At 37.4% G+C, this 13,662-nt stretch overlaps 1 protein-coding gene across 7 annotated transcripts in view; it reads left to right on the top strand.

Annotated features, from left to right (window-relative positions):
- The window catches only part of SMARCA2 (SWI/SNF related, matrix associated, actin dependent regulator of chromatin, subfamily a, member 2), a 120,183-nt gene that overhangs the window by 60,739 nt on the left and 45,782 nt on the right, over positions 1-13,662 (top strand). For all 7 annotated transcript variants that reach the window (XM_040089304.2, XM_040089308.2, XM_040089302.2 and 4 more), the window contains 7 exons: positions 244-357; positions 2,382-2,489; positions 4,812-4,898; positions 5,783-5,829; positions 7,257-7,423; positions 10,975-11,138; positions 12,574-12,801. In XM_040089304.2, the coding sequence (XP_039945238.1) occupies positions 244-357; positions 2,382-2,489; positions 4,812-4,898; positions 5,783-5,829; positions 7,257-7,423; positions 10,975-11,138; positions 12,574-12,801 (915 nt within the window). The remainder of the gene's footprint in view (positions 1-243; positions 358-2,381; positions 2,490-4,811; positions 4,899-5,782; positions 5,830-7,256; positions 7,424-10,974; positions 11,139-12,573; positions 12,802-13,662) is intronic.

Here is a 13,662-nt window from a genome sequence, read left to right as displayed (position 1 = left end):
AAAGGAGCTTACACAGAAGGATTAGTGTTTGAACTTCCACTGGTATTTAGGGATTTAACATAACTAAAAGATGCCTTTTTTAATAATACCAAAATTTTAATGTTTAAAGTGTACTTTTTGACTCAGAGTCAGTTTGGCTGTAAGATGCAAATAATTACTGCTCATTCTTAACTTTTCATTTGAGAGAAGACTTTACCTAATATATTTGAGTTGCCTTGTAGTGACTTTTATAAACTTCTCTAGGTGGACTTAAATGAGGAAGAAACTATTCTGATCATCCGTCGTCTCCATAAAGTGCTTCGGCCCTTCCTGCTGAGAAGACTGAAGAAGGAGGTTGAGTCTCAGCTTCCAGAAAAGGTTTGCAATGAGAGGAGTTTTGGAAGGGGTTTATTAATATTCTTTCTAATCATTAAGTAATGTCCCATTTTCAGATTTATTTTGGGAAAGAGGACTTCTTTAATGTTTGTTTGTTTGTTTATACCTCTTCAGAGAAAACTGGCCACTGAGGAGCCCTGATTACCTGAAATGTCTGCATTCTCAGGGTTCCTCACCAACCTTAAATGTTTGTTGTAACCACTGTAAGATAGGCAACTTCTTTGCATTAGAGTCTAGTTTCAATTTATGAGTCAGCCGTACACTGAGGATAGTTCTGTCCTGCACCATCCTCCTCGCACTGTGTTGAAGCTAGTTTATTGAAATTTCTGAAGGGTTACTGCACTTTATAAAGCAGGCAGCAATTTGGTCCTGTATAATCGTTCCAGGAGTTGTGTGAAGTGCCTTGTTGAAATTGCACAATTATTTTTAACTAGTGGCATTTTAATTCAGAACATAAAATTATTTTCTGATTTCAAACGTAATTGTTTTTATTTCTGGGTAACACATCTTGTTACCCAGAATACAGTTACACCCACTGTGTCCTCCTCTGCAATTCTACATCCCTTTTCCTGGAATAGCAACAGCAACTAAAATTTAAAATAAATAAATTTGAAGGTGTGGTAAGGAAAAGTTGATTTTAATGTAAAGTGGATTTCAACCATACCAGACAAATATTTGTAAGGTGTGTTATGAGCTGACTGGCTAAATGAATGAAGAATTCTGAAGAACAGATGCTTAGAGGCAATACAAAAAAAGTAATTTTGAAATTATTTTTCATCTTTATAATCATGTCAATGCTACTACTGTTGCAAATTTCTGTTCCTTCAAATGTCAAATTCTCAATACCTTCAGATGCATTTATCTGAGAATAAAAGTTTCTTGTATTTTAAAATAATACTGAAATCAAGGCCATTTATTTAATAAATCCAATAATAATCATTGGAGGGGGAAAATTTTGAAGTTCCATACAAACTTATACTTAGAAGACCATGTTTCTTTTTGTTGCTATTACCTTGAGAAAAGGAGTTTATCCAACCATGAGGATTGAACCTGGGGGCTGAAGTCTGCTAATCAGGTTCATTTGCTCTTGCAAATATTGGTAAAAAAGCCACTGAAAAAAGTAATTTCTCTTTAAGAAGTTTAAACTCCTGTCTTTCTGAGAAGAAAATAACCTGTTAATTTTCTTCCTGTTTATTTATTCAACATTAGGAATATTACACATTGTCTTTTATTCACAGCTTGAAAGATTTTTAGCCACTAGGGTGGTTATGTTACAGTTTTTATTTGACTTAACTTACTAAAAACATAGTGACTGGAATCTGGACATTGGGCAGTGGAAAAAATTACATTAAATTGGTGTGTGAAGTCTTTCTGTTCCTGTTTTTAAATCTAATATGCAGTTAAAAACTAAATACAGTTTTACAAAGATGAAGAGGTCAGGCTGAATGAAGGGGTCATGCAGTGCTGTATTAATTCTCTGTGTTTTAGTGGATGTTGATAAAATGGTATATTTCTATGACTGCCTAGATAAACTTGCCAGTTAGATTCTATGAGGGATTCTAAATTGCTACATATACAGTGATGATATTTTTATAACACTTTGCTTTATATTTTTATAATACTTAACAGACTCAATAAATTCCATTGGTTATTAAACAAAATTCTTTTTTAGTTGCATGTTAAACATAAAATTAATTCAAAATTAGTTTTTAAGTTTTAAAAATCAGAGTGAGAAATAAAGTATGTTTGGTAATCCTCCACTTGCATCCTTAGGATCCAGTTGTCTCACTGCAGCTGTGACTCATGGATAATCTTTTGAGATACTTTTTTCTGTGCTTGCAGTTGGATTGCTGGTCATTAAAATTTTATGTCGTGTTATGGTATGGATAAAAGATTAGTAGGGTTTTTTTGTTTTGTTTTGTTCTAGAATGACAACAACCTGCAGTTAGATTTTACTAACATTATTATGTCAGCGTACTTACGGATTTGGGGTTTTTTTGCACCAGGTGGAGTATGTGATCAAATGTGATATGTCAGCTCTTCAAAAGATCCTGTACCGTCACATGCAAGCCAAGGGGATCCTTCTCACAGATGGTTCTGAAAAGGACAAGAAGGTACTAAAGAAAGGCTAAAATGTGAAGGAAATAACGTGTTATGAGTAAACATGTTAACAATATGATTTCTGTTTTATAAAATTAATGTGTAGACTCTTACTGCAGGTAAGAGTCATGGGAGTCTCTTCTCTCATGGGAAGAGAAATTTCAGGCATGCCTTTCAGTTACAAGACAGCAGCTATTCACAGGGAGAAGATACTACTTGTATTCAGAAGTTGCAGTGCCTTTCTGCAGACAGGCACTGTTTGAGAAAAAACTGTGTTTCCCTTGGCTGAGCTTAATTCAATAGTATATCTGAATAATTGTGATTGTGGCAGTGGTGGTTGCAGAAGGTCATGTATCTTGTCTTTCGGAGCCACTAGTTGAAGTCTTGTTTTGGTCAGCTAAGACTGTATATTTGCATTCATCAAATGCAAATTCAACAGACCTTACAAGGTCTGTTGGTGACAAAATTCTTTTAAGAGATCAGTAAGATTCAAAGTCATATAGTCAGATTTAGACTTTGTATTAGTAAACGTTGGTTATGCAGTCGTGGGGTTTGATCCAGTCAATACAGAGTAAAGAAATTGACGTTCATCAGCTTTTCACTTGATAACAAATTTGAAATACTGTAGTAAATGTGAAATACTTAAAACAGACACTGCTGAATATCTAGAATGTAAGAGTTTCAGTTTGCACCCTTTTGTGTGTATATTGCTCATGCAGTGCACAGTCTTTCCATAATCCTTTTTCATGTTGCATTGGTACAGTAGGTGGTTTTTCTATTTAGTATCTTACTTTATCTTTCTAGTTCTTTGCAGTCAAATTGTTTTCTTTACTGGTGCTTAATTAAACTCCAGAAAAGGGGTTTTTTTCCACTGGATGTTGAAACGCATCTTCATAGTTCGAACACTTTTTAGACATTAATTCATGTTCCTCAGTTGTATTTTTAATGCAGTTTTGCAGTTTGATGTCTTTATATTTGTCCTAAAAAATTCATTTTGTACCACAGTCTTCTGCTTGCTTTTCTGTTCTCTTTCTTTCGTCTGCTCAGATACTTTTGTGTATTTTGTCCTACCTAACTAGTTTTTTTCTCTAAATGTTAAATTAAGGTCTTTTACCACTTCTACCTGTTGGCAGTAGAGGGAGGTGGTTGTTAACACCACTTGGCTTCAATGAGCAAACAACAATTGTGTTAGGAAAAAATCTTGTCTTTCTGCAGCTCTGGCCTGGACCCAGCTGAGATTAGAGACAGTTTGCTCAGATGGGAAGATCTATGAAATTATTTTTATAACAAATAGGAATGGCATTTTGGAGCAAATCTGAGACAATCTTGGAAAGAGCAAAGCCAAGTTATAAATATGTGAAGTGCCCCTTTCAAATGGATAATATCTGTTCTAGATCAAAGTTAGGATTTCAGTGTACTTCCCAGAAAAGACTAGAATATTGCTAGTGTATCTTACAATCAAGTACTGTATTTTCCCCTAGTTTACAACTCAGAATTGGTAAATTGTTTTGGCTGCGATTTTTAAAATAAATCTGAATTAGTCATATAGTAAGCTTGGAATATTGATGCCACTCTGATTACATTTTTATAAAGTGGGAACAAAACAAAATGGCATTTGAAAGCAACAAGTTTTTTGGCAATGTTAATGTGGTACAGTGTTCTCAAACTTGTATTGACCAGCTGCAATTAATTTTTAACCATACAGCTTGGTCTGCAGCACATGTCTGATGAGTGTCTTGATTCTACAAGATTAACTTTAGTGTATGTTTTGAAAACATAGTTCCTTAAATAAAAAGACTCATTAATTTGATGAGCTTGAACATTTTAGTACCTGTGGCCTGATGTTTTACTCGTCCTGGAGTGAGAAACTCATATATTGAGTCAACAGACTGGAGAAGTTAGTATGGAATTGGAAATAATCCAGCTGGAATTACTTCCTGTTAGAAGGTTCAGGCACTATGGGGTTTGGTTTCATAATAAACAGTATAAATAATCAGGACAAGAGATGCTCTGCTTACCATGAATACTGCAGGTAGAAATGTAATGCACTTCATGGATTACTTCCAGGTCTTTTTCATTACAGAGTATCCTCATGACAGGTGAATTTATACAGTAAGACAACTGTACAATAGGTTTTTTTATTTTTCTTGTTCTGGTTTGGCCTGGTTTGTTGGTTTGGTTTTTTTTTAATCTCATTGGGGAGTTGTGTTGTTGTTTCCTTTTGGGTTTTTTTTTATTAGTGATGTGTTGTTCAGGTTTGGGATAAAAGTATTTTTAAAAGGTATATTCATAAGCTAAGAAAGTAATCATTTGGTTTGCATCTATTGTACCCATAGGGAAAAGGCGGAGCAAAAACTCTTATGAACACTATCATGCAATTGAGAAAGATATGCAATCACCCATACATGTTTCAACACATTGAGGTAAGATTGTCAGGTTTGATTTTTGAGAGTCGCTTTTATTCAGAATTCAAGGATAATAGAAAACTGTGGTAGGGGACATCACTGTCCACATAATTTATACTGGAAAGGACAGATTCAGAAAAAACATGTATTACAGCCAACAAGTGTCATATTTTTATTTATAATGCAAAGTCTATTTTTAAATTATTTAATTTTATGGAGCAGTATCTTTAAAAAGTGAAGGGTTTTTTTGTTAATTTCAGATAACCCAGAGCACCTTGGTATTCACACACACCAAATTTATTGCATATAGATACTGGTTCAAAATGTCAATATGTAGAATCTTTCTAGCAGTTAGCAGACTGCTAATCTTCTACAATGTCAACTACAATTGTTCTATTCCATCCATCTTGTTTTTTCAGCAGAAATGTATTATCTGTGTATCATCTCTCAATAGGACCTATGTATATGAATATAATAGACCTGAAAAGATAGAAAGTGTCATAAATACCTCAAATATAGCCAAATTTATGAAAATATAATCAAGTACCTACTGTGATGATTTATTATTGTTGTTTATTGTAGTTTTCACTCTTCATGATCTTCATGATACATATGCTGAGTAATTTGCAGATGGATCTACTGCTCATTAGTATAAATTAATTCATATTCTACCGTGTTTGTAGTCTGGTAAAATGTATGCTGCAGAAGTCACAAATCATGCATCTCAAATAATAGTACAGGAAAATTAAGCAGAGCACTGTTGCCACAAGGCAGTTTCCAAGAGTATGAACATCACTGGACTCAAACCACAAGACTCATATATTTAATTTGATTTCTGTAAGAATGAATAGTTTTTGGTTACTGTGTAGTTTATAATATGTTTATTGCTTGTAACTTTGCAGGAGTCCTTCGCTGAACATCTGGGCTACTCAAATGGTGTCATTAACGGGTAACTCTCTGTTTTTCCTGTCCATGGTGTTGTATTGGAATTAATGATCACATTCTTTTTCTGGAGGCTACATGTTAGGAAACTCAGGCGTTTTATACAGAGGTAGAGGAGGTACATATGTAAAGCAAAACCGTACAAAGGCAGAGGAAGTTGAGGGCACATATGTAAAGCAAAACCTAATAGTACTATAACAGTAGTAATAGTAGAATAGTAGAAGTGTTGTAAGATCTTTTCATGACTGTCCATCTCTTTCAGGATGGCAGACAGAAAAGACTCGTGTCTTCCTTTCCCCTTTTTTGGAAATAATATATCATCTGAAATTCAGTGGGATGACTCTCAAGATATCTGTTAGGATTTTCTTCTCTTGTTACTTCTGCCTTCTGCTTTGTCTTCTTTACTATCTCTTTTCCAAATTAAAGTAGCATTTTTTCCATTTTCTGAAATGAAGAAGATTTGCTTTACTTTTCTTGACACTCTGTGCAACTGCCAAGTTAATGGATGCTTTCTAAACAAAAAGTGTGTATCATCCACCTAACTTTCTTCCTGTTTAGGTTTTAATGATAATTTTTTTTCGTTATCTAGTACACCAGAGTGTTTGTGTCCTTAGCTAGTATACCAGAATACTTGTCTCTGAAACAGTTTAGACTTTGGCTGGTTACAGATTTATGCATATCAGAAGGCTGTGTGTCTTCTCAATTTTGTTCCATTGCTAATTATAAATCATATTTTGAGAGTACAGACTCAAGGCTAGAGAAAAGTTGCATGAGGTTTATTTCTGTAAAGTGTATCACTGTGATGCTGATTTAGACATTCTGTTTACTTCTGTTCATTTTCTGAGTTATGGGTGGAATTTCAGTGCTAGGATTTGCTTTTGCAATTCTTTGCATAGAAGACAAAAGAGTAGCTAATCAAAGCAGATAAACACTGTTCAGGATGACTAAGGTTGTATGGCTAAGGGATATATCCTATATCAGTCTCCTGGCATTATCTCCATATATTAGTTCAATTTGCAGTATTTCACTTCCATGTGCATAATAGTTGAGTGTTGAGTGGAAAGGGAGTTGTTTCCAGCAAATGCCTGATGAATACAGTTTGAAACTTACAGTTGAAAACAAAAGAGCAGGTGAATGTCTTAGCATATAGAATGCTTATTTAGCTGAAAAAAACCATTTGATTTAATAAAAAATGAGAAAGAATTGAGTGGTTGAAAGTCAGCACAGTTCTTGTAATTGAAGAAAAATCAGGAAAACGTGATTTCATTTGTGTTTATTTTAATCAACTTGTTCAGTTTTAAAGAAAGATAAGTGGTGTTAATCTTGTTTAGATTAAGTAAATTAGTCTTTTTATTATACTCTGACATGATAATGACTACAGACTTTTAAATGTGGGCTTATTCTGGCATTTGCTGTGCTGCTTCTCTCCAACAGAGCTGAACTTTATCGGGCCTCAGGGAAGTTTGAGCTACTCGATCGTATTCTACCAAAGTTACGAGCTACTAACCATCGTGTGCTTCTTTTCTGTCAAATGACATCACTCATGACCATTATGGAAGACTACTTTGCGTTTCGGAATTTCCTTTACCTGCGTCTCGATGGTAAGCTAAATGGAAAAAAAAGGATAAATACTGAGATAAGAGGTAATATCCTTCAGTAGTGTGGGCATGGGAGCCCTGGGTTCTTCTCCTAGTGTTTTCGTAACAGTGCTGTGTTGTGACTATACAAAAGTGAGAACAGGTTCAAAACATTATTTCATAATCTGACAAGTGTATTTACCATTAAATTATGCCAGTAGTTCCTTCAGTGGCATTTTATTAGAATTTCCCATATTCTTCCTGGCAAGGTACAGAGAAGGACATAGTTTTGCTTCTGTTGTAGAAGCAATTTTGTCTGTCTCTTCCAGTGTTTTCTTTTATATGTTTAACCTAAAGACCATTTGGTCAATGAATTATTTTGGTAAGCACTCAGGTCTATTCCAGGAATGCAGATTATGTATAAATTTTCTGCTTAGAAGCTTATCTGTTTTCCACACAGTGTGTAAAGTCCAGGGTCCCAATCAGTCATCACTGTCTAAATTGCCTGAAAATATTCCCATGATAAGAGATGATAATGCCAGTGTTAGGCCTATATTCCAATGGAATAAATTCATTTTTTTCTGTTTAAAATTCCGCTGCTGCCCTTCACAGGATAGCTGAATTTCAGTGTGATGCCCAAATTTCACAGGAAGATCAAAAGCCTCAATTTCTTCTACATGTGTAGATATGTTTTATCACTTCGACAGGAAAGATGGTTTAGAAACATTTTATATACTAATGTCTTTGCTGTTCAGTGTCTCTGTTGAGTGTTCAGTATCTTTGTGGATGGTCTGGATGAGGGGATTGAATGTACCCTCAGTAGATTAACAGAGAGCACCGGTCTGGGTGGGAGTGCTGATCTGCTGGAGTTCAGGAAGGCTCTGCAGAGGGATCTGCACAGGCTGGATCACGGGCTGAGGCCGATGGTGCGAGGTTCAACAAGGCCCAGGGCTGGGTCCTGCCCTTGGGTCACAACAACCCCAGGCAGCTCCACAGGCTGGGGCAGAGTGGCTGGAAAGCTGCCCACAGGAAAAGGAGCTGGGCGTGCTGGTGACAGGGACTGAACAGGAGCCAGCAGTGCCCAGGTGGCCAAGAAGGCCAATGGCATCCTGGGCTGTGCCAGCAATGGTGTGGCCAGCAGGAGCAGGGCAGGGATTGTCCTCCTGTACTGAGTGAGTAGCCACTGGAGAGGCCATACTGCCAGTTCTGTGTCCAGTTCTGGCTCCCTCACTCCAAGAAGGATGTTGAGATGCTGGAGCATGTCCAGAGAAGGGTAGCAGTGCTGATGAAGAGTTGGGAGCACAAGTCCTGTGGGGAGCAGCTGAGGGAGCTGGGGTTGTTTAGCCTGGAGAAAAGGAGGGTCAGAGGTGACCTGATCCCTCTCTACAACTCCCTGAAAGGAGGGTTTGGGCTCTTTTCTCAGGCAGCCAGTGACAGGGCAAGAGGACACAGCAAGTCCAAAGCTGCAGGGGAGGTTCAGGCTGGACATTAGGAGGCATTTCTTTGCAGAAAGGGTGACAGGCATTGGAATTGCCTGTCCAGGAACCTGGGGAAGTCACCGTCCCTGGAGGTGTTTAAGAAAGATTGGATGTAGCACTTAGTGCCATGGTCGAGCTGACAGGGTGGTGGTTGACCAAAGGCTGGACTCGATCTCAGAGGTCTTTTCCAGATTCCCACAATTTTATGGAAGAAAAATAAAAAGGGCACATCCCACCTAAGTTTTAAACCTGTTTGAAAGAAGTTTCCGTCTTGGTTGTCTTCCATGTTGATGATCTTCTTTATACTGAGCTTCATAAATAGTGATCATTTTTACTTAATGTTTTATCTCACACATTATGGTATTACACAGGACCAGTAGCATTTATCAGAATACCTTTTTAGTAGAGAAGCAATTAAGATAAATACAGAGAACAGTATAAGTGAGACTTGAAGTTTCTTCTGAGTATTTTTTAACAGTGTTTTAAATTGACTCTTAGCTTCAGTCTTTACTCAGAAGAAAAAGTAGTCCCAAGAAATATTCTCATCCTTTACAAATATTAATGAACATGAAGTTGAACCAATATTATCCTTGAATGTAAAGTGGGGTTATGAAATGGACACACAAATGAGCTGTATCACTGTGCCATAGAATGCCAAAACCATCTGAAGAACGTATTAGTGTTCTAACAAAGCCCTCTTCACACCTCTGGCCTGCATGTCTTTTAATACTTCTGTTAGAGAAGGATAAATTACATTGCATTTTAAATGTTTTAGATTACTTTACATCATGTATTTTTGAATTAATTCTTTTTCATGCCAGAATGTTCATGGCAAGACACAGCATGGTAAATACACCTCATTGTATTTTTCAGGTAATTCATTAAATTAGACAAACCCTTTTTCTTCTTTTCTAGTTTCATAATGACAGATACCTTTCATACTGGGATGCAGTCTACCCAGGTTCTGTCCAGCTGTGTTCTTACATGGAGTGTTTGCTACCCAATTCATGTGCTTATTATGGGGTTCACACAGCAGTTTGGCTGTGTAATTGTGGGATGAAGTTAATTTTCCTCCCAATGGCCCATGTAATGCTTTGCTTTGCATTTGTGGTTCAGCAGGGTTTGTAAAACCACCAGTGACGTCACCCTGGTGCTTTGCTCTTGCTGAGCAGCACTTGCAGTGTCAAGGCTTTCTCTCCAAACTCAGCCCCAAGGCGAGTAGGCTTGCGCTGGACTGGGACCCAGATGAGACAGCTGACCCAGGCTGACCAAAGGGTTGTGAACAACAGTAGAACCTGAGGGAAAAGAGGATGGTGGGACATGGCTTGTTATGGCATTTGTCTTCCCAATTAGTCATTATAGGTGCTGAGGCCCTGCTTTCCAGGAAGCAGATGGACATCTGGTTGCTGTTGGGAAGTAGTAACTAGGTTCCTCTTGTTGTTACTGCATACACACCTTTCACTTTCATTAAGCTGCCTTAATCCCAACACAAGAGCTTTTCTGTCTTATTTCCTCCCCATGTACTGCTGAGTTTGGGGAGGCAGGGGATTGTATGAAGAAGCTGGCTGGGGAACAACCCACCATAGTAGGAAAAAAAAAAAATTCATTTTCTATACATATATCACCCTCAAGATGGGACATTTTAAGAATTTGCCGTCTTCTGGTATTCACTATGACTCTGAAGGCAAATAGTGACATTTTGATAAATCTCTATATAAGTAGCTTTTAAAAATATTTAATGCTGCTCTAGCCAGAAGGCATTAATCAAAACTAGAGCTCTCTTCTGTTTGTATATAGTACCTTCAGTTGAAATTTATGCGAGTTATAAAAAGGTGTAACAGTGTTAGCCAACATTTTAAGATCTACTTTAGAAATGTCAAAACAAATGCATTTGAAGAGACTTTTAGAAGTCCATGTCGTAGGTGTGATAGGCAGTTGACCTAAACATTCATGGCCAGTGTTAATGGAAAATGTGGCAGAGATGTCAAAAAGCAGTGGACTAAAATAACTCTTTTACATATACTTTTGGCAACAGACGTTGTATTTATGTTACTTCAGTTCACATCTTTATTATATGATACTTTTAATTTTTTTCAGGCACAACAAAATCAGAGGATCGAGCTGCTCTGCTGAAGAAGTTCAATGAACCTGGGTCACAATACTTTATCTTCTTGCTGAGTACAAGGGCTGGAGGGCTAGGCTTAAATCTCCAGGCTGCTGACACCGTTATAATCTTTGATAGTGACTGGAATCCTCATCAGGTTATTTTTATTTTCTTATCTTCATGAAATGTGTAAAGCATCCCTGATGCTTTTTCGAGTTGCTTCTTTAAATAGACATTATAGCCTGCGATGAAAGGAAAAAAATCCAAATAAGAGATAAAATTCTGGTTTGAGAGGAATTAGTGAGGCAAACCACCACAATCAAGAAATGTTTTGGTTTGAATCAGTAATTCTGTGCCTCAGAATTGCCTGATACATATTTTACCTGAGTCTTGGGGTATCCTCAGTGCAAGAAGTTTGTTGTGGTTTCAGGCAGATTTTGGGAGAAACCCTCCCACAGGGCCCCCCTCCCCTCCCCCAAGTGGTTCGGGAAAAGACTTCCTCCGAGAGAAGTGGAAAAAACCTGTTTATTAAACAGGCAAAGCACTCCCAGCACAATACCCGATGACAAGAGCTTTGTGCCGCTTACGGCGGGATAACAAACTTAAAGAAAGTCTCCTTGAGGGTCGTCACTGTGCTCCACCGCTCTGTCTCCGCTGGTGTTGGGAGAAAAGGAGATGTATAGGGCTGGTCTTGGTGGGGTGGGTCCCCTGTGGAGACCCCTGGTGCTTCCCCAGGTCCTTAGTCCGGAGAGGTTGGAACAGTTCCAAGGAGAGGGCAAAAAAGAAAAAAAGGAAGGGGAAAAAAAAAGAGGAAAAAAGAAAAAAAAAAAAAAAAAAAAAGAAGGCAAAAAGCTTCAGCTGTTCTACAGCGTCTAACTACGCTAGCACTAGACTAACTAACTGCTGGGGAAAAAAACAGCAGAGCTTCTTTCGTCTTGCCGTGTTCCAACTCCTCCGCTTCAAGGTCACTCCGATGAGCAGAGTTTTCCTGGGGAAAAACAAACGGCGCTTCCCCTCCCCTTTGCACCCAACAGACGATTGGGGGATACACAGTCACCCTAGGACAGGGTGTTGTAAACCTTATTCATTGGCATGACTGTATTCATTCCTTAACCCTTAGGATATAATAAGCAGCTCCCTAGCCTTTGGTAGTTTGCAATACTTTAGTAAAGGCTGTGTTGAATGCTGCCTGTCTCACGAAATTAGGTGACCATGTGAGTACAATAGTCTTGGCCTGAGGCACTGAACTTACTCTGTGGTGGTTAGTAGTAAGAACAGATTGCCAGAAAATAAGGATATATTGTCATTTTGGCTTTTTTGAAAAAAATAAAATTATGCCTTTGCCACCTTATTTTTATTTTATTTTTATTTTATTTTAATTTCATTTTTATTTTATTTTTAAGAAAGTAAGTTCAGTACCCCTGGAAGTACATAGTTATGCATGTGTTTTCAGCTGTTGTGCAAATTTATGCAAATCACATAATACTCAATGGCCACATGTAAAAGCAAGGGAAGGGAGACTTCTAAGAAGAGTTATAATATCTGTGTTCATTCCCTCTGTTTAATTTCTCTCTGTGTTCTTTGCCTAACAGGACTTGCAGGCCCAGGATCGAGCTCACCGAATTGGTCAGCAGAATGAAGTCAGAGTCCTGCGACTGTGCACTGTGAACAGTGTGGAAGAGAAGATACTTGCTGCGGCAAAGTATAAGCTGAATGTAGATCAAAAAGTTATTCAGGCAGGAATGTTTGATCAGAAATCTTCAAGCCATGAAAGGAGAGCGTTCCTACAAGCTATATTGGAGCATGAAGAAGAAAATGAGGTAAGGTAGTTAGAAATAATTACTCAGGAAGTGCTGACTCTTCTTTTATTCATCATTTACAAAGATTTTTATTTCTCCTGAAATTAAAAAATTCATTACAATTTCTTACCATCCATTCAGAGAAATAACTTAATTTTTATCTTTTTTTATGGTCACAGTAATAAGTTGTAACCTGTTATGGTGTAATGGTTAAATCTTAGTGTAGAATTAGGCATTGCAACTTAAAATCCATTCTACCCTTTATAATTTTGGCAAATAATTGCATTCAGACAAAGACATTTTCCAGAACAGATTATAAACTATTTTCTAGGTCCAATATATATGTTCAACTAGGCAATTTGATTTTCAGACATGCTGAGCAGCTAGTTCTAGGTAGGTTCAGTTTTGAAGGACCCCACTTATTGTGCTTCCTTTGGGACCTATTTAAGAATTAAAATCTGCTTTGATGTGCCTGGGGCTTAGAGCAAGCCAGAAAGTAACTGTCTTTCTGGTACTATGTCCAGCTGGGATTTCTCATCATCACTTTCTCTTTGAGAAATAATTACCTGTTTAAAAAGAGCTGCCAAGTCTTTTCTTTTAATACTTGGGAGGTGAAGTTGTAGAGTCACAGAGTGTCCCTCTCTTTTTACTGTGCTCTTCTGTTGAACTGTCAGGATGATGAACCTATTTTTTCACCTGCCACTGCAGACTCTTCTCTTAATTTGAACAAAATCCAGTATTTGGACAAAAGCCATATTTGGTAGAAATTAAATAAGTGTGTCAGATATACTGATGACACACAGAGAGAAAATTTTGATCAGCACTTTTTCCCACCTTGAAAATACCCTGTAGTGGCTAAAGACAGAGCTTTTGAGACTGATC

The sequence above is a fragment of the Hirundo rustica genome, chromosome Z (assembly GCF_015227805.2).
Source record: "Hirundo rustica isolate bHirRus1 chromosome Z, bHirRus1.pri.v3, whole genome shotgun sequence".
NCBI classification, from domain to species: domain Eukaryota; kingdom Metazoa; phylum Chordata; class Aves; order Passeriformes; family Hirundinidae; genus Hirundo; species Hirundo rustica.
Note: the sequence above shows the minus strand (reverse complement) of the source record. Positions and strands in the feature narration are given on the sequence as shown.